The following is a 25,070-nucleotide window of genomic DNA, read 5'->3' on the forward strand; positions in this document are numbered from 1 at the left end:
AGCTGTGGCGTTGATTTTTGGTAGGAGTGTGACATAAGTTCACAAGCAAACTGACCACGGCCACTGAATTCCAAATCGGCGTGGGCGGCGGGCGATTTTCGGCAAAGCGTCGCACGTAGCTGCCGAAAAGCAGCAGCAACAACAACTGCAAACAGCAAGTAATAGTAACAGTACGAGTAGCATTAAGCGCTGCGCGCAGCCAGCGGCATGTGAGTGGCTTTTGCAAGCGACGGACGGCCAGCCAACGCGTGCGTCTGTGTGTGCGTTTTATTGGCTTAAATGCGCACGTGACTGGCATGCAATGCGCCGCGCGTAGCTCTCGAAGTTACCAAAAGCCACGCGGAGCAAATGCGCGCAGACGCAGCGTCGGCGCTTAACACTGCCAGTCATTATAGCGTAATAGTTGCAGCGATTGAAAGGGAAATGAAACAAAGTTATATTTAACACTCGAGCGCTAATTCACGGCACAATGCTATGCACGCATAAGCGGGTGGCTAAATTACTAGGGCGGGTCGTTTAGCAATTGTAATAAAAAATAAAAGCAGTGGACGTGTGAGTACTCCCAACTGCAAATAAAAAGAATGCACGAAGCTCTTAGATATCTTAAACGAGCTTACGATAAAGACGACAGAAGTAGATGATACCAGCGTCTCTCTCATGCCTACTTCCTTGCACTTTCTGCATGTGTCACCATTACTAATGTTACATCACACTAGGCCAACAACAATGCTGCAGTCTTTTCGAGATCTTCTTCTTTTTAGATGGCATAGAGACCGTTTACGTGGTTATAGCCGAGTTTGCAAATTCCATTCTTCTTTTTCTTTGGCGGTATTTGGGGATCCCAAGTGTAGCCAGGTCTTTCCAACTGGCGAAGGTCTTCCTCTTCCTCTGCTTCCACCAGCGGGAGCTGAATCAAAAAAATTCGAAGATTTAATGTTCTCTTCCATCCGTACCCATGATTTAGCCTGCGCAGCCTCTTGTCTTATCTCTTGATTCTATGTCAACTTCGCCGTGTATCTCGTACAGCTCATCGTTGTATAGACTGCGGCACTCGCCAATGCCAATGCGCAAAGGACCATAAATCTACCGAACTTTTCTCTAGAATACTCCTAAGCCCTACTCATCAGATGTTGCCATTGTCCATGCCTCCGCACCATATATCAGGACGGGAACGATGGGAGACTTGGAGAGTTTGGTCTTTGGTCAACAAGGAGGACTTTACTTTTCAATTGCTTACTCAGTCTAAAGTAGCACATGTTGGCAAGAATGATTTTGCGTTGGATTTCAAGTCTGATAATGTTGTAGGACTCTGATGTTGGTTCCAAGGTAGCCGCTTTGTTGTTTTTCAGGCGGATAATTGCTATTCGAACCTCATCATAGGCGGGCAATAGAACATCTATTCCATCATCAGCGATTGGGGAATCGGGTTTGCCATCTCTAGATGTTACACCTTCACAGTCGTTCAGCAAGCTGTGTTTCCTCCATCACTTCAGTATATCCTGAACATCAGCCACTAGATCACCACTTTGGGTTCCACAAAAGTAGAACCGAATGAGTAAAAAGCATGCATTTTTTCTTTCGGGATCCTTTCACATGATCTTTGGTTATCCTTAATGTTCTTATGGCTTTCTATCTCCTCCGGAGCCGTTTGTCAACCCGTTCTAAAATTCATTGAAGTTTCGTTGTGAGCAACCAAATGGATAGGCAAACATTTTTTTTCTGTTGACCTTCAGTCACACTTTCATAGAATCGTTTCGTTGGAAGACAGTCAAAAGACTAAGGTGAACAATATTATCAACAGAAAAAATTATAGGCGTTTTCGTCTTCAGGAAAAACAGATTCGCGACCAATAACAGTTTCAAACCTCAATAAAACTCCATTTATTTTATAAAACATTTTTTGAACTTACCATGCAATTCAAGAAAGCCTTCCTCTCTATCTGAGATATCTGACGTCATGATGACTACCGGGTGAAATAGTTCAAAAAAGTTTACTACGGTAGTAGTATTTCATGAGTTTTTCCGATATTTTTTTCTCAAAACCTTAGATAGTTTTTCTTAAATTTTAAAATTGGAATTTTTACCATCTTCTCTTCTTAATCCCATTCAATACTTATAATATTTATTTACAGACTGACCACCTCTAATAATACATTATATTAAATCAAAAAATTGTAGCGAGTTTTAGAAATCAAATTGGATATTTAAAAATAAAAATAAACAAGTCTGTAGAAAGGTCGTTAAAGCATGCCGAAAATCGAAATTCGAAGGTTCGTACTAATAAGTACTGTGTTATATAACGGAAAAAATTATTGTAATAAATTAATGAATAAATTAATTAACAAATTGGCTTTTAGAGCTTTGGTCGACTAGTGAAGCGCTTCTATGTTTTGCGCTGCTGTCTTCAAGTTCCTCATGAAAAAAAGTTACTTTGGGAGGCCTGGAAGATTTTCTTCTTGGAAGTAATCATTAATTTTTTGAAAAGCACATTTAATGTAAGAGGTATATGCGAACTTTTTAGGCTTAACTAGTGATCAACCTTCTGAAAGTATTTTACGAAAAGTTTAAGACTCTGCCGTTGCTGACAATTGATCTACCAAACAGACTTTTTGATGAAACATTAATGGTTGTAGCGACTTAAAATATATATTTTGGGTTTGATTACACTTCGAAGAAAGTTAATTATGATTTAATGGAAACTTAAATGACAAAAACAAATTAAGTAAATCAAAAGAAAAGAAGAGTTTTATATATATTTTTATGTGATAAGTGAGAAAGCGAGCCATTACAAATGTTTTTTATTAAAAAATAATAAATTAGCATGACCAGATTATTCCTTAAAAACTAAGGCGCTGTTTCCTTTTGAGTGCAATGCAACACAACACTGGCTTTAAGAACATTCATATCATACATCATCACATACATAGACCTGAAAATCGATTGTCAGATACAGATCACCTTGAGATGTCACAAATTCGTGATAAGCAGTGAAGAACTATAGTAAGGATGATTTTTTTTCTGAAAATGTCCTTATTAAATACGTCAACACACTAAGAAGTACAACTTTCGATGGCTCATTCGAGCATTTCGATTGGTAACTGGTGAATCACACGCGTGATGTGTTACTCCAAGGAATGATGGCATAGACTTTAAGACTTTACATTTCCTGACAATAAAAAGTCTAACGGTGTGATCTCGCTGGCCAATCGACCAGCCCAAAAACCTGAAATTATCTGCTCGCCGAAGTGATCTCTCAAAAAATCCATTGATTGATGCGATGTGTGGGAAATGGCGTTGTCTTCTTTGAAATCAAATGCCACCGAGATCAGGAGCTTCAATTTCAGGCAACAAATAGTCGGTAATCATTATGAATATCTTAGAGCGATGCGATGTCGCTTGGGAGGATCGAGCGGCTTCAGTTCATGCACAAAGCTGTATTTTGTATGTTTCCATGTAAAATGCTCCAGGTCGTTCCATACGTAAGTCCGAGTTCCGACTCTCCACACCATCATGTACACTCTTAGATACGAGTGCTATATTTTCTTCACTGCGTGCTGGACGTGGTTCATTCGATCGAATATTGTCCATAATAAATACTGCGTCTCAAGAATTGATTTTCGAATAGTACGTTCAGCCGTATTTACGGAACTTGAATTTTCTTTATAAAATTTAAAGATTTGAAAACGTTGTTCAGCCGTAAGTCTTTTCTTGGGGAAATGCTAAGCAATACTAAAAAATTATAACATGACAGTTTGATACAATTCACGCGTAATCTGTCAAAAAAGCCTATTGAATAAAGTATTTCACCTGTTATATTCCTTATCAGCTATTATGATCATAAGCTTCGACTGAGATGTACTTCATTTCCCTTGGGGAAGCCGGTTCTTTATGCCGCACCATTTTTGGAGCCTCTTTTGCTGGATGATTGAACAGTTTCTAAGTCATATATTCATTAGTCCATCCAACATCCCCAGTAATGTTGCGCTTGATGAATGTAGGGCTCTCAGTCGCGTTGTCGACAATCTTTTTTAAGAGCTTTCTCGTCGTCTTTCTTTTTACAAAAGTTTCAGGTATTTTAGTAAGAGTCTAGCATTGACATGTTCCATACCCAAAACTTCTATCAATCTATGTTAAACCGATCCATATGAGATGTGGAGTTCCTCTGCTATCTCTCTGTTGCCAACAACACTAATTTCTGCACTGTTTCTTTGATTTTTTCGACCTTTGCTGACCGCTGTGTGCCACTCAAATACTTTTGTTCTTGATAAAGCAGACCCAGCAAGACACACTTCCAACATTTTAATTCTCGTAGCCATGATTTTGTTGGAAATACGAAATTTTAAGCGAACTTGTTCCTAAATTTTTTTCTTTTGTGAAAATCGTTTTTTGCTTCATAAAGAAATAGCTATCAAACACACACTAACTCACATATGGAGAAGAAATTTCAAACCAACATATACCACGAAAGGTAGTACCTATCTAGAGAAAAAGCACAAAATTTCACTAAAGACTTGTCAACAGCTTTTCGGTTTAAATTCCCAGCTCAGGGATTACCCCAGCACCTAACCTAGCCTAACCTCCAATGTATATGTACATATGTTTAATAATATTTGATTTACGCTATTTCATTACCAATTACACATATGTACGTAAATTGAATACAACAACAAAAACAATAAAATGTTCAACGAGCTAACGTAATACTTTTCCAAAAAGAGAGATTGATCCGCTTATCATATTCATTTGTGCTTATTGGTAATAATGCTCCAAAATCGGCTTAAAATTGAATCGATACGAAATAAAGGTAAACACATTCGGTATTCACCGCAAGGCACACGGGTTGAGCCCACACACTGCACACTAATAAGCCTCCCCCGGGCGGGAATGCGAGACATTCATTTTCGGCTTCTTGCTCATTCTGCGAACACATTAGCACGCGACGACTTAGCGACTTAACGACTTACACTTAGCCAGCCACTCGTTCACACTCTGCGCGGCCGCAAGTGCAGTACAACAAAAGCAAGCGCTCGGCGGACTAAAATTAAGTTGATATAAAACCAAAAACCACAAAAGCGCCAGCGCCAATCAGTTGTCGTATTAAACGCGAGCACATTGTCGTTGTTTACCGCAAGCAACGGACTAACGAAACAAAAATTAACCCAACGCTAATCAGACACAGAGTGTGCTAGTACCTCCCCCTCCCGAAAAGAGAAAGAAAAAAGGATTCATTAGCCATGGCTCGTGGTAATTGTGCGCACACCGCCACGCAGGTGGCAACGCTCGGTTTAGTGGTTGCCTGCCTGTTGCACGCTTCGTCGGCGCAATTGTCCTACCACACGGATGCCAATTCGAATTCATTCACCCTGAAGACACCGGCGCTGCAGCAGAGCTTCTCGCGCGTGTTTGGTGGCCAACAGCAGCAGCAACAACAACGTCAGCAGGCATCGCCTGTTGCCCAACAGCTACAGCAATTCGCCCAGCCATTGTCACAGCCACAGCTGCAACAACAGCAACAGTATGTGCAACCACAACAACAACAATTTGCGCAACCGCAACAACAGCAATACGCGCAGCCCCAGCAATATTCCCCAGCACAGGTGAGTGTTAGTGTGTTTGGTCTTTGTGCCGTCTAATCCGATTTGTAACGGTTGTTCACATCTCGCTTACGATGGCTAAAGTAATGGATTGGAAGTTTTGTAATCAGCAGCAAATAAGCTGTTTGTACAAGTGTTGTGATAATAACGGTGGTTTTGTGTGAAGTGGTGTTCTTTCAAAGTGGATTAGACTCCGACTTCGATTTAGATCTAGGCGATCTTTAGTATCTAGAAAAGCTTTCCGGACCACATTCACTGCATGAGTGCCATACTTGTTCCAAAATTCGTAACCTGTCAGTGAAGGGCTCTCGGTATCTGGAATTTCAATCCAAGCATGCATTACACCCCGATTTTGATCTAGGCCGTCCGCTCTTTAGTATTTAGTAAAGCTTCCCTGACCACAATCATTACATTAGTGCTATAGTCGTTTCAAAGCTCGCTGAAGGGCTCTTGGTATCTGAGTTTCAATCCAGAAATGTATTACACCCCATTTTTGGTAAGACTCGAAAGTATTTTGAACTCAAATACACTACATTCCAAAACATTTAAAAGATCTGAAAGGAGTTACTGGAACTGTTTTGTTTGACAATATTTCCTAACTGCTTACATTAAAATAATCAACAACAAAACATTCGCCGACAAAAACTACTAAAACAACTCTGCGTACCAGAAATAAAAACAATTGTCTCACAAAAAAAAAAAAAGATTTTATTGAAAAATTCGCGCTTAAGTTCATTTACTCTACCTTAACAACCTTTAACGGTCATCAGATTCACTCGACGAAGAGGAAGACGAGGACGATGAATCTGACGAAGAGTACGATGAACTACTCTGCGAAGAACTGCGTGGAGCAGGGGCTCGCTTCTTACGTTCCTCATTTTCGAGATATGCACCACCGTCCGGAAACACAAGTTCGAACGGTACACATTCAATGTATTCAGTGATGAGTGCATTATCCGCTTCATTGCCTAAGGAGTTATCTGCACCCTCTGCTTCTGGGTCGACTTCACGTTTGCGCCTACGTCCCGGCATTTTCAGCCCATCGCCAAAGCCGAGGGCCATGTCATTGCTCACCTTGGCGCCCATAAATTCGAATTCCTTTTGATCGTGCATGGCTGCGCCGTTATCCAGCACCTCCTTCATTTGACCGGCCAACAAGAGCGCGCCGGTTTGGAAGTCCTGAAAGGGGTGGAAGTAAAATAGTTATATAAATTTTTTTTGAGGTTAGTAGTGAGAAGTTAAGTGTAAACCACCTGTGGTTCCGCCAATGGCAAAGCATGCACGCAGCAAAATGCAACACTGTGCAGTAAAAATATGAGCTTTTGCATCCTCCGTCCGTCTGTTTTCATTTAGCAAAAGCGACTGTGTGGCATGTAATAATTTATATGCGCAGGTAAGCTCTCTTCGTGTGCAGTTGGCAGGCAATTCGTGTAATTGCTGATTAGTGATGATTTGTGGCTATTGAATGAATATTGATGATATCTCACATTTAATTGTTTGCGGTGGAAAACCCCTACATGCTGATAATTATTGTTTTAGGTTAGGTTTAGGACAGTTAGGAACGAAACAATGGAAAAGGAAGGGAATCAATTGTGTTTAGGGAATATAGAAAAGGATAGAGCAGGGGCCATATGTTGCAAGTACTTTTTAGAATTGACTATCTGAATAAGATTTTGAAAATGATGATTTTATGATTTCTGAAACGACTTTGTTTTACCCTCATAATTGAGCTGGACTCCAGAAAAAGTTTGATATGGTGTATGTAGTTTGGTGCATAATTTAGAATGAATGAAGCGATCGATTTGGAGAAACTTAAATTAAAACTGAAATCTCTTATGGAAAGTTTATTTATTCAGGCAGAATTTTGAAAATTTTTCTTTCTTTGGCTTTTTTTATATCGTTGATAATTATTTATAAACAAATATTTTGAAGAATAATTAGTTGTAATTAATTATAATAAATTAAAGCTTAAAATTAAAATATTATATAAATTTTTTTTCCAAAAAAATAGTGATAATTATTTAGAAAATATCGTTTTTGAAATTTCTGTTTCTTTTTTTTAATTAGTCATAAAAACTCAAGTTTTAAAAATTATTGATAATTAGTCATAAAAACTCAAGTTTTGAAAAAAAATTATTTTTAAATAATTTTCGAAATAATATGAATATTTTAAAGAAAAATGTTATTTGTGAAAATTTTTATTCGATTTCTTTAAATAATATTGATTTTGAAATTTTTGTTTCTGTTTTATTCGAAAAATTATTGAAAGTAAATTATAAAAAACTCAAGTTTTGAAACAAAACATTATTTTAATTTCTTTCCGAAAAAAGATTGATATTTTATGAAATATAATTATTTAAAAAGTATGGTTTTTGAAATTTTTTTTCTGTCATACTCGAAAAATTATTGATATTTATCAATATTTGAAATATATCGCTTTCGAAAATTTGTATATCCGTTTTTTTTTACTTATTGGCAATTAATTATAAAAAAATCAAGTTTTTAAAAGACAAATTATTTTCAATTTTTTCGAAAACCTTATAATTATTAAAAAAAAAAATTTTTAGAAAAAAAAATTAAGAAAAAAAAATTAAGAAAAAAAAATTTTAGCATAAATTTAGAAATTTTAGGAAAAATTTAGAAATTTTAGAATTTTTTTTTTAATTTTTAATAATAATAAAAATAAATTTAAAATTTTCATTATATTTTTCTTAATTTTTTTTTAATATTTTTGATAATTAGTTATAAAAATTGAATTTTTAAACGAAACAGTATTTTGATATTCTTTTTTTCAAAAATGTAATGAAAATTGCTTATTAAAAAATCAAGTTGAAACAATATATCCCAATTTTTTCGAAAAAATATTGATAAATATTTTGGAAAGAATTAAGCTTTGGATCAAAAAATTACCTTGAATTATAAAAAAATCAAGTTTTTAAAATACAAATGATTTTATTTTTTTTCGAAAGCCTTATAATTAATAAAAAAAAAATTTTAGAATTTTGAAATTTTAGAAATTTTTTTTTTTTTATTTTTAATAATAATAAAAATAAATTTAAAATTTTCATTATTAGTTTCTAAATTTTTTTTTTTTAATATTTTTGATAATTAGTTATAAAAAATTTAGTTTTTAAGCGAAACAGTATTGTGATATTTTATTTTTCGAAAAAGTAATGAAAATTGCTTATTAAAAAATCAAGTTGAAACAATATATCCCAATTTTTTTCGAAAAATTATTTGTACTCGTAAATATTTTGGAAAGAATTAAGTTTTGGATCAAAATATTACCTTGATTAATACGAAAAATATTGAAAATTGTCTACAAAAAATTCTTTTGAAAAAAATGTTTGCTTTTTTTTGACAAAAATATTAAAAAATTATTACAAAAAAATATCTTTTTTCAATTTTATTTTCATTTTATTTATTTCATTCTATTTTTTTAATTTTTGTGATTAAAATTTATTTATTTAAAAAACAAAAAGATTTTTAAATATTTACAAAAAATTTCTTCGATTTTTGTGCAAAATATTGATGAAAAAAATTCGTTTTGAAAAGGGTTTAATTTGATTTTTCAAAAAATTAAAAATTAATTAAAATAAAAGTTTAATGAAAAAAACATAATTAAAATAAAATAATTTAAACAAAAATAATACTTAATCAAAAAAAATGTTTATTTATTAATATTCAGATATATATTTCTTCCTTATATAAATTAAATACTTCACAACTCTCTGTATGAAAAAACAGTGAATAGAAAATTAAATTTTCATAGTTAAAATTAAATAATTATCCTTAATTTCAGAAATATAAATAGTTTTATAGATATATACTACTATACATAATTAATTTGCAATTTTAATACAAAAAAACTAATTAACATTTTTGCACTCCATTTAGTTAAATTAAGCAGTCAATTAAGCCTCTGCTCTGAGTTAACTTATTGCATTTGTAGTTTATTGTGGCAGTGTATTTAATTTGCGGATGCGATTAAAATTTTTATAAAAAAAAACGAAAATCAAATTTATATTTCAGCCATGCCCCAAGCGAAGCTGCTAGTATAGGGTGATTTTTTAAGAGCTTGATAACTTTTTTTAAAAAAAAAAACGCATAAATTTGCAAAATCTCATCGGTTCTTTATTTGAAACGTTAGATTGGTTCATGACATTTACTTTTTGAAGATAATTTCATTTAAATGTTGACCGCGGCTGCGTCTTAGGTGGGTCCATTCGGAAAGTCCAATTTTGGGCAACTTTTTTCGAGCATTTCGGGCCGGAATAGCCCGAATTTCTTCGGAAATGTTGTCTTCCAAAGCTGGAATAGTTGCTGGCTTATTTCTGTAGACTTTAGACTTGACGTAGCCCCACAAAAATAGTCTAAAGGCGTTAAATCGCATGATCTTGGTGGCCAACTTACGGGTCCATTTCTTGAGATGAATTGTTGTCCGAAGTTTTCCCTCAAAATGGCCATAGAATCGCGAGCTGTGTGGCATGTAGCGCCATCTTGTTGAAACCACATGTCAACCAAGTTCAGTTCTTCCATATATGGCAAAAAAAAGTTAGATAGCATCGAACGATAGCGATCGCCATTCACCGTAACGTTGAGTCCAACAGCATCTTTGAAAAATACGGTCCAATGATTCCACCAGCGTACAAACCACACCAAACAGTGCATTTTTCGGGATGCATGGGCAGTTCTTGAACGGCTTCTGGTTGCTCTTCACCCCAAATGCGGCAATTTTGCTTATTTACGTAGCCATTCAACCAGAAATGAGCCTCATCGCTGAACAAAATTTGTCGATAAAAAAGCGGATTTTCACATTTCGAATCGAACACTGATTTTGGTAATAAAATTCAATGATTTGCAAGCGTTGCTCGTTAGTAAGTCTATTCATGATGAAATGTCAAAGCATACTGAGCATCTTTCTCTTTGACACCATGTCTGAAATCCCACGTGATCTGTCAAATACTAATGCATGAAAATCCTAACCTCAAAAAAATCACCCGTTATAACGCAAACAAAACCAATCAGACATTATCTCTTTGTATTTAAATCGTATATAATAATAATCAATTTCATCAGAAGACCATAATCTAATTAAATGCTTATGGCTATTTAATTACTGGCATTGTTATTTCCGCTTCATTTTGATATTGCGTGTTCGATTATCGGCACTCTGGCCTTATGCAAATTTGAATAGAGCACGAAATGTATAGTATATATAGTACATACGTAGTTATGTGTACAAATGCTTCCGTTATTCATGCGGATATTTAATTTAGAGACTTTATAAAAATGATGTGTTGCCATTATTATATACTATATTTTATTTATTAATGCGAACTTTATGGTTTATTATTAAATATTCGCACATAGTTACGCAAAGCATATAATCAGTAAATCTAAGACTTCCGGGATCCCGAAACAGTAACTTTTAATTTCCAAATTATGTTTGCATGATATTCAAAAAATATTCAATAAAGTCTTGGTCGTAATATAAATGTCTCAAAATATTCGGTGTCTCAAAATTTTTTTTTTTTTAAATCCCGAAATTTCGGGATTAAAATTTTTTTATTTTAAAAATTACTTTCTGCTAAAATAACTTCTTTTTAACTAAAAACTAACTCAAACAAACAAACAAAGTATATATAATAATTTCGGGATCCAGAAATAGCAATTGACAAATGCCGATTAGGGTTTATTGGAGAGTTAAAGGGCGGTAATCAAAAATCTTCCAACATGTAATATATTTATGTATGTACATACATGTATGTCTGAAAACTCCGAAATGTTACTTTCAAAATCCCGAAATCTCGGGATTAAAATACTTTTTATATTTTAATATTTCAATATTAAATATTTTAAGCTTTACCTTTTGTTGAAAGCATTTAATGTTTTTGTTATTTAAAATTAATTCATTATAAGTAAGCCTAATTCGGGATCCCGTCACATCATTTGACAAACACTGATTTGGGTGTTTATAATATTTATAGAAAAGCGTTCAAAAATTTGTAAACAAGTCAAGAGAGTAATATATGTATAACCCTAAAATTTTTCGGGATCCCGAAACAAATATTTTCAAAATCCCGAAAATTAGAAGTTTAAATTTTTGTTTAATTTGCGAAATACTTCCCGCTAAAAGTGCTCATTTGTTTCTTATTTAAAAAAAGCACTAATTTCGGGATCCCGAACAGTAATTTTCATGCTTGGATTTAGATTGTTTGATATTTTGAGAAAAATACTTTCATTTCGGGATCCCGAAAAGTAAATTTCAAACTCCGATTTAGATTGGTTAGATATTTCGAGAAAAGTATTCTAAACTGTCGAGCACAAAATAGATAACTCTGAAAATTTTCGGGATCCCGAAACCAATAAATTCAAAATCCCGAAATTTCGGGATTCAATAATTTTTAAGTGGTGAAAAGTTCAATAACACCACTGTAAAATCCTGCAACTATCGCCAAATCAACCTTTCAAATAATGGAATTTTTTATGGACTTCGAATACACCAAATATAAAAGTTGAATGAAATTTACAATATTTTGCAAAATAATTAAACAAGTATTATTTAAATTTAAGTACCATCACGTTAAAGCACAAACATATTTGCAAATTAAATGAAATAGTCAATTATATGTCATCTTCCTTTCTTGCGAAACTCCTACTCGCACGTATGATCCGCTTACTACTTCTCCTCATCACCTGCTTTTGTTGCGAAAAGCTTCAGGAAAGCGTCAATGCTAGTCACCAAAAACTGAATTATCGCTTGAAATATATCGCCAAAACCCATGCCACCATCATCAGCTGCGCGCGCCAAACGCTTGCGGCTACCCGCTTTGCTAGCTGTCAGCGCCAAATGCCCGCCATGGCGTAGTGGTGAATCGGCCAACTGTCCAACCGAAGTTAATAAGGCGTTAAAAGGCTGCGAGCTTCGCGCGCCGTGTTGGTGACCACCCTGCGGTTGTTGTTGGCGCACATTACGCGCCATAAGCTGAAATGAAATACTCTTAGTTGAGTTCTTTCACTAATTTAAACTATTTAATGTATTTTTTTAGAGCGCAAGTCTCTATTTCGCCTTGGTAATGTACCACCCACCGGCTGCGGTTGCGTTTCTTGCCTCAGCTCCGCGCCACCGAGCGTTAAAGCCGTCGCGCTCGCTTTAAAGCACAGAAGGAAACCCAACACGACGAAGGAAATGCGTAGTGAATTTAATTGCCTGCGTCTCATTTTCGCTTCCAATAATTTTATTTTGCAAATATTTATATATTTGCTGGCTTGTTTCTATGTCGCAACGCCCACAACGGCGATACCGTCCTCGTTAAGAAGTTGCTATGTGCTCGTCTGCTCGTGCTAAATGACGCGCTGCCTGCTGTGCCGGCTCAATTTCAATTAAATATTCCACGGCATGGAATTCTAATGAAGGCATTTTAAAGCACACGATAAATACGCGGTTTGATTGTCGTTGCCGTTTAACACGAAGCGTTGTGTTGTTTTTTGAAGAATTTTAATTGGCGCAAATTAGTGTCGAACATATAAATTGAATGTAACAGATCCAAAGCGATAATGCGCATAACAATTGTAGTAATTAAGGTTAAATAGAGGAGAGTGACACATCCAGCGGTTTGATAGTCACGTCACATAGTTTCTGCCGAGTGCCACTTGACATGTGAATTAGTTGTTTCAGGATACGAGCGAGTTGGCAGGAAGTGGAACGACTTTAATTTGACGATGAGTTAGTTTACACTCATTTCATCGCGGAGAGTGAAAGTTTAGTTGCATGGTTTAGTAGCTGGGTGGACCTGAGTTCGCTCTTTAAGTATTTTCTTTTTTTTGCGGGTGTGGGGGTGGAAAATTACTTTCGCATCACAGCAACGGTATGTGCTACTTGCAGATAACTGTAAAACTCTCCCTTTAAGGAACCCTTGTTGTTGTTGTAGCGCCAGAATTCTGCCGAATTTACAGTCCTTAGCCGGAAAAAAATCCGGGTTCGTTCCGATAACGTAGACCCAACTGTCGTGGGAACAGTCTAAGAAACCGTCGTCCACCCTGATATTCCTCGTCTTAGCCATCATTATTTTGCTGTTCTTTCCGTTGCGATTTTTGCTATGGTGTACTCATTTTTATTCTAATGGGTCTCCGCTTCAACCCGCTATTTTCGCACGTTGTCACATTTGCCCTTTAAGAATCCCGTGCTTGTCTATGCAAGCAGGGAGCCCACTTGAGGGTTGACACAATTCCTTATGGGAGCTTATGTTCAGATCAAGGTTCGGCCACGCATCAGGAGCTCGTCTCAACTGAACCTACTTGAAGACCTTCCAGGGTTTTAACGAGACGGAGGAGAGAACAATATTAGCCTGCTGGCTATTTCGGTAAGATATCACTTTTACTTACTGAGGGGATAGATTACTGCCCTCAGCAGCCCATTGTCAAACTAATCCGTTTTGGGTTTCCAGTACTCCATAACCCAGGATTGCCCAGGCTTTTCGTCGACGGCTGTGCTCTTTACATATAAGACAACATGAAAGAATATACAATGCCTAAATAATTCTAAGTGGTCTTTGTACTCCGAGTTTACTATGGTAAAGAAATAAAAATCGGTCATGTCTGAAGAAATCCATACAAAAAATTAGATGCCTAAGCAAATTCGTCAAAATGTGGTTTAAGTTTAGTGTGGTAGAGTTATATACTTGATCTAAGCCGCTTATTTCTAAGATTTTTTATGATATACTATACACTTCCTAGTGTACCCCTACAAACCTTATTTGAATCATATATGCAATCTTGAAATGATCTGTAATCAATTTTTATCGACATAAGAATCTTTTACCTCGGAAACGACCCCTTAAAGGTACTTCCTAAACAAAATTTACTATATTGCAGACCCTACAAGGTCTTCTAATTAAAGCAGCTGCTTTGTTTCTGGTTCTCACTATGGAATCGTAGGAAAGCTCAAGAAGTAACCTTCATTGTTATTTCCTCTTTTAACAATATGCCCTCTTTTCCATTGCCAAACTTCTCTCAATAACATATGTAAACCTAATGGCACTTCCGCTAGAGATATAGACAAACCTCTCTTCCGGTTTGCCGAGTGTTTCTTTCGAAAAATTAACCCTCATTTCAATGTTTATAAGATCCTCTCTTAGCAAAAAAGTTTCATATAGTGATACATTGTTTAACTAAACAAAACGGCAGCCTATAGCATATTTAACATAGAACAATACTTTTCCAGATGTTTTGGTAAAAATTTAAGGTTATAAGCGGCTAGCATATACGAAATTTATTCCTTAAACTTGCTCAGAATTCCAACTCCATGAGTTAGGAACTAAGAAATCATTTTAAAAAACCAAAATTAACATACATTTCTCACTCTTAGATTCACATAATCGGCCATTAAGCTCACTAAAACTAAAAATTTGGCGGAATATCCTCAAAGTAAAGGAAGTTTGGATAGAAATAGAAAAAAAGTGTTTTAAAGACATTCTCCACGGCTACATTAGAACAATAAACTTTATACATACATTTATTTATATAATATTTGAATAATTTTCTAAAAACAGAACAGCTTAAACCCACCGACAACCAAAACAGTATTTCCACTAAAACAACTTAAGATCATTTATTACCTTCAGCATAGAAGTTTTCCTCCATACGCTTCATCATTTCCATCACTGACGCAGCAATATGCTCATACGCATGATTCATCTTCTCGGCGAATTGCTGCATGTGCGCACGAAATTCCGCCTGAAGTGCCGCTTGCTCACTCTCACCCAAACCTTCGAGATCGGCAGCTTCCACCTGTCGCCGGCGTCGTCCACTTTTCTTCTTCGATTTGCTGGTAGTGCTCTTCTTGCCACCGGCTGCTTTACGCGCCTTCATACGCGCGATACGCCGACGTGCCTCATCCACAATATCCTCGCCATCACCGCCATCTCCAGCGCCACCCGTACCACCGCCCGTGCCGCCACCAATGCAGGGCGCATTGATATTACGCATGAGTTTGGTGAATGTTGTGTGTGGACCTTTTCCCGCTCCACCGTCGGGCAGTTCGTCGCTGGTGAGCGAACGTTTGCGCCGCTCATCCGAATCCTCTTCGCTGCTATCGCTGCGTTGTATCATAGCTTCGCCCATACCGACTGCGGTCTTCGAATGCATGCTCATACCGGGCAGTTGAAAGCCAAATTCTTTCCGTGCGGCGCCGCCATTCTGCAAGATCTCGCCCATTTTCATGGCCATGTCCATTGCGCCCGCGGCTGCCTGCTCTAAGTAGTTCTAAACGGTTGGGAAAAAAGATTTTTTCAGTTGTTTGAGTAGTGATATAAGGTGCTTACCTGTGGCGCTGCTACCACAATCATTAGTTGGGACACGCAGCAGCACATCGCGAGCGCTGCGAGGCTTCTAGTTAGACAGGGCGATCGCTTGATCTTCATTTTGTGATATTTCCTATGTTAGCGGTCCGTTTCCAGATCACTTCCTTGTGCACGCTTCGGCTGACTCAACCCGCATGAGATTTTGAAATATTTATTTATGGGTTTTTGAATTCTGAAATTTTGCAAAATTATTTTCCATTATGTTTTTCATCTGATTTTTTGTGCGCTTATAGCGGTATGCGCAGTACCGTTATCGCTCCATCGCTTTGACAGCATTTAATTGCTATCGGGAAGCCTTTGTCTGCCAGCGCAAGTGTCATGCAACAGTTCGGCTTGTATACCGAAGTGCAGGCGTCCTAAGCACATTTGCACAGTGTAAACTACACGCACACATACAAACACATTTGTATGCATGCATGTGCCTGCCTCGGAGATAAGCAATTTGTTAATGTTGTTTGCTGTTTTTGCTGTTCATTCGCAAATGTAAACATTCCCGTTTATCTTTGATCTCAATTCAATTGCCATGAAATTGTTTAATTTTAGTGAGAATTAATTTTATTCATTTATATAACATCGAGGCGTTGTGCGCATCAGTATTCATTGCATAATCGGCTTGCTTTGACAAGGAATTATGCAATACTTTGTTGGAAATGTGTTAATATGCAAGAGCTTGACAGATTGTCGTTATAAATGTTGGCATGTTTAATTAAATTTAAATAATTGAAAAATAGAAAAATTAAAAAATTAAAAAATAAGCAATAATAGGAAAATTATTTTTGTTTGTTTGTTATAAATTGTACAAAAAGTATTTTTAATTAAAAAATTTGTTAAATTATAAAAAATTAAATTTTTTAGTTAGTTTTTAATTAGATTTCAATTTTTTAAATTATATTTAATTAAATTTTTAAAAATTTTTTATAATAAATTTAATTTTTTATTATTTTTTAAAAAATTTAATTAAATTTTTAATTTTTTTTAAATTAATTAATTTTAAATTTTTAAAATTCTATTTTTTAAAAATATAATTAAATTTTTATTTTTTTATTTAATTAATTTAATTTAACTAATTAATTTTAAAATATTAAAAATTTAATTATAAATTTAAATTATTAATTAAATTTTAAATAATAATAAATTTAATTTTTTATTATTTTTTAAAAAATATATTAAATTTCTAATTTTTTTTTTAATTTTGAACAATTAAAAATTCATAATTAAAAAATTAAAATTAAAAAAATTAAACATTTAATATATTTTTTAAAAAATAATAGAAAATTAAATTTATTATTATTTATTAAATTAATTTATTATTATTAAAATCTAATTAAAAAATGTAAATATTTAAATTAAATTTTCAACTTCAAAAAATTGCCACAGAATGTTGTTGTAAATAAAAAAAAAATTAAATATTTAATTATATTTTTTAAAAAATAATAATCCTGAAACAACATTCTGTGGCAATTTTTTGAAGTTGGCCGCGGCTATGACTCAGATGGTCGATCCGTTGAAATGAATGGTCCATCGAATGGCCCATCCATCTTTTGAAAATTAAAATCAAATCAAATACTGGAGTGCAGTTTTCTTGGCTTCACAAAGAATAGTAGTCCAATTGGTACCTCTCGATTTCATCCTAACCTATATTATCTGAACCCATACAATTTTTCAAAGATTTATTAAACCACTCATGCCGCGTTCTTTGAAGTGAATATTTCGGTTTCGATGTATAAGAAAAGACAAATTTTTTATAGTCTCATGACCATATTGACGATTCAATGAATACCTTCTTATACTCCAATATATGTATCATAACATCGCGTTGTAGAAATAATTAATCCTTCACAATAACTTTGAAATCTCCCTCAAACTGTATTCAATTGTCCACAATGTTATCAACGAATGCAAAAAAAAAAGTATCGAGTCCACTTTAATTGAATCTTTCCGTCATCGTAGTATTTTCAAAGATTTATACACCACTACGTTAACAGAATTTAGGACTCTCTTGATGGAATGACAGTGAAAATACTTGACCACATTTTTTTCGTTTTCTATTGCGAATTGTGTTCACCACTTCCATCGGAGTTTTATATGCCGCCTTCAATCAGAATATTGGAAATGTCTACAAGCTCCTTCTCACGGTGGCAGCCATAGATCCAATATTCCTATGGATCTGACGAATCTCTTTACTTATGGAATGTTGGAAGATTATAGATCAATATTTTGTATTAACCGAATTTTTAGCTTGAACAGCACACATTAAATTTGCCACGAAATTTGTAAATCCCAGAAGGAAACGTTAGACATCCTAAAAAATAAATTAGTTTCTCAGTTTTTTAGATATCGATCTGATTGCAACCCCAGATATAGAACCACTATATGACATAACTGTCATACAAAATTATCGATCAAATTCAAATTCTTGTATGAAAAACTTTATAATTTTACCAATTATCTTCATTAAATTTGGCCACCATTGAAATAAAACTAAAATGAAATTCATCGGAGCCTCCGATATTCTAAAGAAGGGTTTCTTCTTCCCAGTTCAAACGTTTCTTGGCATGAAATAAAATGAACTTTCTAACATTTTTAAAGTTAAGGAACAAGTATTAAGCAATAATTTTTGTAAAATTTTCGCTAAATTAAGATACAAAGCCAAAATAAGAAATCTCCTTTCTCTGTCGAGCGTTTTAAATTATTATTTTTAGTGTGGGTATGTGCTTTCTCTAATATCGTCCCGTCGAAGATCGGTTTTTATAGGCGAAGGCATTTGAAACTTCAAACAAGCTTCTTACCTTGAAAGGATTGTCTCTTTAGATTGAGTATATGGAGCAGGCTCTCTCTTTTATAGATATAACTTTTTCTCATTGTCCAGAGAGAGCCAAACACTTGGTAAACTACAATAGTGGAATCCGAGTTCGAGTGGACGGAGGAAAAGACAGAAATGGTCACACACTGAGAAATACTATGAAAGTATTCTAAGTTGATTAATGATAGATTTGAGTAGTAAACATAGATCTTCAATTTCTCTACGAGATTTTTAAATTTTACTAAACGAAAGTAATACCTGGAGCAACTTGAATCATTAACAGACATGTACCAAGATTCCTTGGCACTACACTTGCAATACGTTAAAATATCTGCACAAAACTAGCAAAGATACTAAAATTTAAAAACTAAGCAGACAATGATTCGACAACCTTGAGGCAAAATAAAAGTAATGATAATAATCTGATAAGAGATCACCAAGCTCAAACTCGATCCAAAGAAGACAAAATTTAGCTCAAGTCGGTACTTTAGTAACACAATAATAATCAAATATCCAGGTTCCTCTTTGTCTTATTAAATTATCAACTAACTAACACCCTTAAACTAGCGAACGGTTGATAAACACTGTCAAAACTGCAGAACTGAACTGAAAAACCTGAGAAAAATTTAAATGTCACAGCGATAAAAGTGAAAACTTAACTTTGCTTTTTCATTCTATATCTGTTTTGTTCAATAAATGTTAAATAAAAATAAAAGTCCCTTAAAAAAATCTGTGTAAAAAATCTTACGTTTCCAAGAAAATAGTAAAAACGCTCCGCAGTCCTAATAATTCAGTGTCTCCAATACCAAACCCAGAGATGCATACATCTGAAGTGGACAATTACGTAACAACAAATCTCGCACGCGTAAATAAATTTGCTCCCTCAAACTAATTGTTCGCCATCACTCTCTCTTTTCAGTACTCCCAGGCGGCTGAGGCCCAATCGCCCTACCAACAACAAGCGCTGCAATATGCCCAGCAATCCTATCCCTACGCTCAGCAGTACGCCACACAGGCCACGCCCACCTACGCCGGTCAACAGGTCGCACAGAATCATTACGCCCAGACGCTGCAACAAATCCAACAGCAACAACAACTGCAAGAGCAACTGTTGCAGGCACAGCAATATTCGACGGCGTCGCCAAAGACCGCGCAGCCGCAGCAAGTCGATCAGTTGCAGGCTGCCTATCTTGCCTACCAACAACAACAGCAGCAGCAGCAATTGCAGCAGCAACAACAATTACAACAGCAGCAGCAAGAACAGCAACAGCAGTATGTGAGCCAACAGGATTACCAACAGCAGCTGCTGCGTCAGCTCTACAATGAACACCGGCCCACCGCAGCCGCCTTCAGAGCGGGCGCCAGCCATCAAACCAGCCCGATCTACACGAGCACCGACTATGCCAACTACATGCAGCGCCAACAGCAATTGGCTGAACGTCAATACGCCACCGCGCCCACCGCCGCCACTTATGCCGCCAATAACGGGCTGAGCACCTCGCCCATTCCACCGACTGTGGGTAGCGGCAGCGTTACCAGCACCACCGAGAAGCTCTTGGGCGTGCAGTACTCGCCATCGGACAAAGTGTCGCACGTCAAGTTCTCCAGCGGTAATCTGCAGTACAACTTCTAAGTGCGCCTGCGCCTCGTGGTCTGAGTTGTAAAGATAGCTAGATGAGATGAGATGAAATGGCGGCTTTTCGGCAAATATGTTCCTCGAAATTTTTGGTTTTTAGTGGAAAATTAAATCTCAGCAAGCGCACGAAGGCTACAGTGTAGTTCAAGTGCTCTTGGTACACTTGCGAGCTAAGAAATATATGAAATTGAGTGCCTTTTCGAATCAAATAATTTGTATTTATAGCAACAGTCATCTAAATTTAAGTTCTCTTCTTTATTTAATTTATGCAGGTAGTGAAATTTCTTTCAAATTGTTCGATTAGATACACACTGACTGTTGTACAAAATCCTCTAATAAAAAAAACATATGAATATGTACTTGAAATCGTTTTTATCCTTCTTTGGAAATCAGGTAAGGAATGGGTTTACTGGAAAATATTTAAAAGAAGACCTTAAACACAAGGAAAAAATAAATTATTAACACAATTAATCTAGCAGTGGAACTTCCATGACTATCTCAAACAGTACCTATACTTTTCACTTAAGATTCTTATGAGAGTTCTTCAGTTTCACTATTTTATCTTTATATTTTATGTACAGACAATAGTTTGCCAAATATTCGATGTTTTCTGAAACCATAGAACTAGATTTCAAAGATTTGTGTTTTTTTCACATATTAGTATTTGGTGCGACTAGCTAAGACTATTGCTTCGTCAAACTTTCTGAAATAAACTTTAACTTCCGAACCATCAATAAAATGTCAAGAGCATACACGATGACAGAGCACTCTTTCTATAATATTCTCAACTTTTTTGAAGCATACGTCTTGATATTAATCCACATTTCATTGATGAAGATCTTTTGATGGAAAAAATGTTCAGGCAAAAAAAATAATTTTTCTGCTCTCTGACTCTTTCTCCGGTCGAGTTGACAACAGTGATAACCTATCTTAACATAAAAAATCAATGGATAAGTATATAGACAATATGTTTGCTCTGAGAGAAAGCAGTATTCCACACAAAAAAAACATAAAACCGCCGAGCTGTGTTCCAAAAAAAAATATTTACTTTTGATTCATCGGATTTTTAAATATACTCTTAAATATTATTCACCGGATCTAATCTTTCTATGCTCCACAATACTAGATCAGTAAGAAAACCTCCTATTTTTTTAATGCATAAGAATTATGTATCTCCAATATATTATAATTTTTTTTCATAGTTATATATACTAACGTGTTTCACATTATCAAAAAGCTCCACATCCCTTAATACCCAGAGCAAAGCTAGGCTTGTCAGCTGTTTTCAAAAAGTATACACCTTTTGCATGCAACGGTACTGGATCTCCCATAAGTATCCGCTCACCATTGCAATTTTTTGCTTTCACGTCTTCGTAGGAATTACAGGCACTGGCATGGAACCCCTTTTCACTATTAATAGATTCGGCGAAGTATTCATGAGAACGACCGTGGCTGCAGCCAGCTGGAAAGAGAAGTTGAGAAAAAAAGAAATTTTAGCACAATTTCAACATTAAATCTAATATTTTTGAAACAGAACCAGACCATTCCGAATCCTCTGATAGAAATCATATAATATCAGGTATTTAAGACAAATATAATAATCTCTTAAAGTAGCGTCTTTCAGATATTTCGGTGTAAAACTAAATCTTCACTCAAAATCACGAGAGATTGTCAATTTTTGTGAAACCAAGGACATCCTAACCAAAAAAAAATAATTTCGCCAAAATCTTTTGTCTGCAGGGGACTCCGCTATATCCAACGAAGATGTTTCCTTGAAATTTTTGAAATTGTTGGTGAGAAGTTTCGTTAACGTGTCTAATATGCTCTCAGAACCTCTGAGTACACCGGATATAGAGGTGATAGCGCATGGACGGTAAGACTACTTTGAAGGACACTGGAGTCTAAAATAGGATCAATTTCCCTGTTTTCCCATGAATACCTTTTGATATGTGCTAGAAATCAAAAGAGAGGAGTTTTTAGATTTCAAGAAAAAGCTTTCACGATAGGAATGCGGTCGAAGATTTGTCATTGCCTGCAAAAGGGAAGACTTTGGTGGATGGAATAAGATAATATTGATATTGCTTGGAACCAAGATTGCACCTAGCTAGAACCTACGACCTTGCTCATTCGGAGAGTCTGCCTAATTTGTAGTTTTTATCACTCCTGGAAGTTCGTTCGACAAACGAATTATAACTTGAATACATTTTCAAGTCTGGTTCCTAATGTTCAAATATCCTTCACGGCACTTACTAAAAATCTTTGCCAACTCACTGCAACCCGGTTGTGGTGCACGTCCGCCATTCGGATAGAAATCAACAGAACCAATTGGTTTCTGGAAACCCAAAACACCAGCACAGCTATGAATTACATCAACGAACTCCGCATCGGTGGCATCCAAATGATTCTCAGGACCAATACAGTTCTCAAAAGCGGGGCGTGCCGGATCAAGTCCTGCAATATGAACACATTTTTATAAAAGAACCGCGAATACAACATATTCAAAACTCACCCGTAATACGTCCGACACGATGTCGGGCAAACGAACCGGCATAGCCCATAATGTGCGCGCCCAAGCTGTGTCCAATCAAATGTATGCGCTGCGGATCGGCATGGCGCTCCTCCACCAGCGAATCAATCAGACGCGACACAGCGCGTCCTACATGTATGGCATAACGCGCCGGCTTCAAATAATAAATGCTATCCGCCTGATCGCGCCAATTTATGGCAAACACATTGAGCTTACCGCGCTTCGAGTAGGCCTCGCGTATCGACTGTATCGAACGGCTCTGTGTGCTCGACTTCCAACCATGCACCAACATTTTTGTATCCAACTCGGGCTTAAACTCGGCCAACAGCTCGCCCCACTCATCGATTTCGTGACGTACTTCCGCTTCGTCGTAGTGTTCGATGGAGATATTGCTGATGAAAGGAGTTGGGTGGCTATGCGTGTGTGGTGGAGGGAATAATTTTCGATTTTAAACACAAAATTGCGCGCTTACCTGTCATAGTATTCGAATTGTATGAACATCGGCATATTGCGCTCGACCTCTGGCGGCGGTTCGAGTAGATAAGCCAATTCCGCATCGCCATCGCCATTCGCCATGTACATCCACGTGGTATTGTAGTCCTCATCCCGTAACGGTATGTGCGTGCGTATGCCAACTGTCGGAGTTGAATTAATTAATAAAACGCCTATAACTGTAAACGCGCTTACGTACATAGTGCCCAGACGGGGCGTACCACCTTAACAATCGCTGCGATGCCCGTCACAAGCCATTGGAGCAGCACGAAAGTGCCGGAAATTTCATTGCGACACGGATGTATGATGTTGCAGATGCAAGCCACCGCATTGGCCATCACTCGTTATTGACTTTTCGAAAAAAAATTGGTGAAACCTTTGAGCCCTGTGTGCGGCTTTACAGTAGCAATCAAGGAAATGCGTGCGCCTGTGGCAGCGCCTCGACTGAAGTTTCTGAACTGATTTCAAGTCTTTGCGAATATGAGAGGTGATTGAGTAGTTGCCCTCAGCATTTAGTGATCATGTCTCATATATATTTGGGCTATAAAGTGCATATGTAACAATTTGCAAGTAAATGGTCTTTAGGGCCCTATATACGAGGGCGGTATGTTAAGGAAGTGAGTTTTTGAATTTTTTACACTGACAACCTGTTTTTTAAGTGCTGTGGGAAAACATTGAATATTGATGGTCACTGTTACAATCATTCATCTGTCTTACTCTTTTTGACACACTCTTTCTCTCTCTTCGAAGATACGAAGAATATGTTCTGCCCGTTACTTACAGAATTGTCCGTATATAACTTTTTTATTACTCTATTACTCTCTTCTCTTCCTCTATTTCTCACTCTAAGACACTTTCATTCGCTCTCTAATGGATACTTGAAAAGTTGTCCTTCATTTTGTATTGTGCCGAAACTTACTAGTTTATAACCAACTCTGATCATTTAGTAATATTTTTCGAGAAGTTATTACACATTAATACTCCTGGAACTTCAGTATCAGAAAAAAATGTTTGTTATTGATCAAAAAAAGCATCGTACTGGAGTATTAGTACAATCAGGAAATCAGGACACGAATGCCAGAAATCATACGACCAAAAATTGCTCAGAATCCAACATTCGAAGGACGCTTGTGACCGATTATTTGATCAAAAATCGCATTTTAATCATTAACCACTCCCCGTATTCATCTCATATGGCACCGTGCGACTTCTTCCTTTTCGGACAAATGCATTTGCCCATGAAAGGAAAGCGTTATGCAGACGTTGAGGCCATTCAGAAAGCTTGCACCGGCATACTGGCGCCCACACCAGTCAACGAGCTAAAACACTCATTCGACATGATTTTGGACCGTGTAAAAAGCTGAATTGAAGCAGAAGAAGAATTTCCTATATTTATTTATTTTATATTTATTTTGAATAAAATAAATTGATTTTGCCGAAAAAAGTCACCTTGTATACCATACTAATCATGAAAGCATATATGAAGTAGACGGCATTTAAAGGGGGATCCACTTTGGGGTTCCGAGGTTGAGGTTTTCAATGATTCGTTCGGGCAATTCGACTTTTAACTGGCGAATGAGAGGCGCGATATTTTGCTCCAAGGCCGAAGCGGGATTATCTGAAAAGACTTAAGACTTTATACATTCCCATAGGAA

The 25,070-nt window shown here is 36.2% G+C and overlaps 5 protein-coding genes across 5 annotated transcripts; 1 reads left to right on the plus strand and 4 right to left on the minus strand.

The window, feature by feature from the left end:
• The first annotated feature begins 4,940 nt into the window (after window positions 1-4,940).
• On the plus strand, window positions 4,941-20,754 carry LOC105226978 (adenylate cyclase, terminal-differentiation specific). Its single transcript, XM_011206122.4, has 2 exons — window positions 4,941-5,596; window positions 19,680-20,754. The coding sequence occupies exons 1-2, from the start codon at window positions 5,234-5,236 to the stop codon at window positions 20,391-20,393; spliced, it is 1,077 nt and encodes a 358-aa protein (XP_011204424.2). The 5' UTR covers window positions 4,941-5,233; the 3' UTR covers window positions 20,394-20,754.
• Window positions 6,288-6,981, minus strand: LOC105226977 (uncharacterized). The gene is made up of 2 exons (XM_011206121.4): window positions 6,847-6,981; window positions 6,288-6,772 (listed from the first exon to the last, which is right to left on the minus strand). Exons 1-2 carry the CDS (start codon window positions 6,940-6,942, stop codon window positions 6,350-6,352), a joined length of 519 nt encoding a protein of 172 aa, XP_011204423.2. The 5' UTR covers window positions 6,943-6,981; the 3' UTR covers window positions 6,288-6,349.
• Window positions 12,197-12,994, minus strand: LOC105226976 (uncharacterized). Its single transcript, XM_011206119.3, has 2 exons — window positions 12,686-12,994; window positions 12,197-12,581 (listed from the first exon to the last, which is right to left on the minus strand). Exons 1-2 carry the CDS (start codon window positions 12,815-12,817, stop codon window positions 12,276-12,278), a joined length of 438 nt encoding a protein of 145 aa, XP_011204421.2. The 5' UTR covers window positions 12,818-12,994; the 3' UTR covers window positions 12,197-12,275.
• Window positions 15,096-16,103, minus strand: LOC105226975 (uncharacterized). Its single transcript, XM_011206118.4, has 2 exons — window positions 15,919-16,103; window positions 15,096-15,859 (listed from the first exon to the last, which is right to left on the minus strand). Exons 1-2 carry the CDS (start codon window positions 16,015-16,017, stop codon window positions 15,203-15,205), a joined length of 756 nt encoding a protein of 251 aa, XP_011204420.2. The 5' UTR covers window positions 16,018-16,103; the 3' UTR covers window positions 15,096-15,202.
• A 791-nt stretch (window positions 20,755-21,545) lies between the features above and the next one.
• On the minus strand, window positions 21,546-23,923 carry LOC105226979 (pancreatic triacylglycerol lipase). Its single transcript, XM_011206123.3, has 5 exons — window positions 23,615-23,923; window positions 23,396-23,558; window positions 22,906-23,336; window positions 22,647-22,847; window positions 21,546-21,858 (listed from the first exon to the last, which is right to left on the minus strand). Exons 1-5 carry the CDS (start codon window positions 23,751-23,753, stop codon window positions 21,626-21,628), a joined length of 1,167 nt encoding a protein of 388 aa, XP_011204425.2. The 5' UTR covers window positions 23,754-23,923; the 3' UTR covers window positions 21,546-21,625.
• Window positions 23,924-25,070: the final 1,147 nt, after the last annotated feature.

The sequence above is a fragment of the Bactrocera dorsalis genome, chromosome 4, assembly GCF_023373825.1.
Source record: "Bactrocera dorsalis isolate Fly_Bdor chromosome 4, ASM2337382v1, whole genome shotgun sequence".
In the NCBI taxonomy this organism is placed as follows: domain Eukaryota; kingdom Metazoa; phylum Arthropoda; class Insecta; order Diptera; family Tephritidae; genus Bactrocera; species Bactrocera dorsalis.

What these genes read in the sequence shown, in the direction of transcription:
- LOC105226978 (XM_011206122.4), top strand. Translation starts at nt 5,234, where the DNA reads ATGGCTCGTGGTAATTGTGCGCACACCGCCACGCAGGTGGCAACGCTC. An exon ending in AGCAATATTCCCCAGCACAG is followed by an intron (nt 5,597 to 19,679) that starts GTGAGTGTTAGT and finishes CTCTCTTTTCAG; the next exon opens with TACTCCCAGGCGGCTGAGGC.
- LOC105226977 (XM_011206121.4), bottom strand. Translation starts at nt 6,942, where the DNA reads ATGAAAACAGACGGACGGAGGATGCAAAAGCTCATATTTTTACTGCAC. An exon ending in TGCCATTGGCGGAACCACAG is followed by an intron (nt 6,773 to 6,846) that starts GTGGTTTACACT and finishes CACCCCTTTCAG; the next exon opens with GACTTCCAAACCGGCGCGCT.
- LOC105226976 (XM_011206119.3), bottom strand. Translation starts at nt 12,817, where the DNA reads ATGAGACGCAGGCAATTAAATTCACTACGCATTTCCTTCGTCGTGTTG. An exon ending in AAGAAACGCAACCGCAGCCG is followed by an intron (nt 12,582 to 12,685) that starts GTGGGTGGTACA and finishes ATTTCATTTCAG; the next exon opens with CTTATGGCGCGTAATGTGCG.
- LOC105226975 (XM_011206118.4), bottom strand. Translation starts at nt 16,017, where the DNA reads ATGAAGATCAAGCGATCGCCCTGTCTAACTAGAAGCCTCGCAGCGCTC. An exon ending in TTGTGGTAGCAGCGCCACAG is followed by an intron (nt 15,860 to 15,918) that starts GTAAGCACCTTA and finishes CCAACCGTTTAG; the next exon opens with AACTACTTAGAGCAGGCAGC.
- LOC105226979 (XM_011206123.3), bottom strand. Translation starts at nt 23,753, where the DNA reads ATGGCCAATGCGGTGGCTTGCATCTGCAACATCATACATCCGTGTCGC. An exon ending in TCGTGTCGGACGTATTACGG is followed by an intron (nt 22,848 to 22,905) that starts GTGAGTTTTGAA and finishes TTCATATTGCAG; the next exon opens with GACTTGATCCGGCACGCCCC. An exon ending in TGAGTTGGCAAAGATTTTTA is followed by an intron (nt 21,859 to 22,646) that starts GTAAGTGCCGTG and finishes TTCTCTTTCCAG; the next exon opens with CTGGCTGCAGCCACGGTCGT.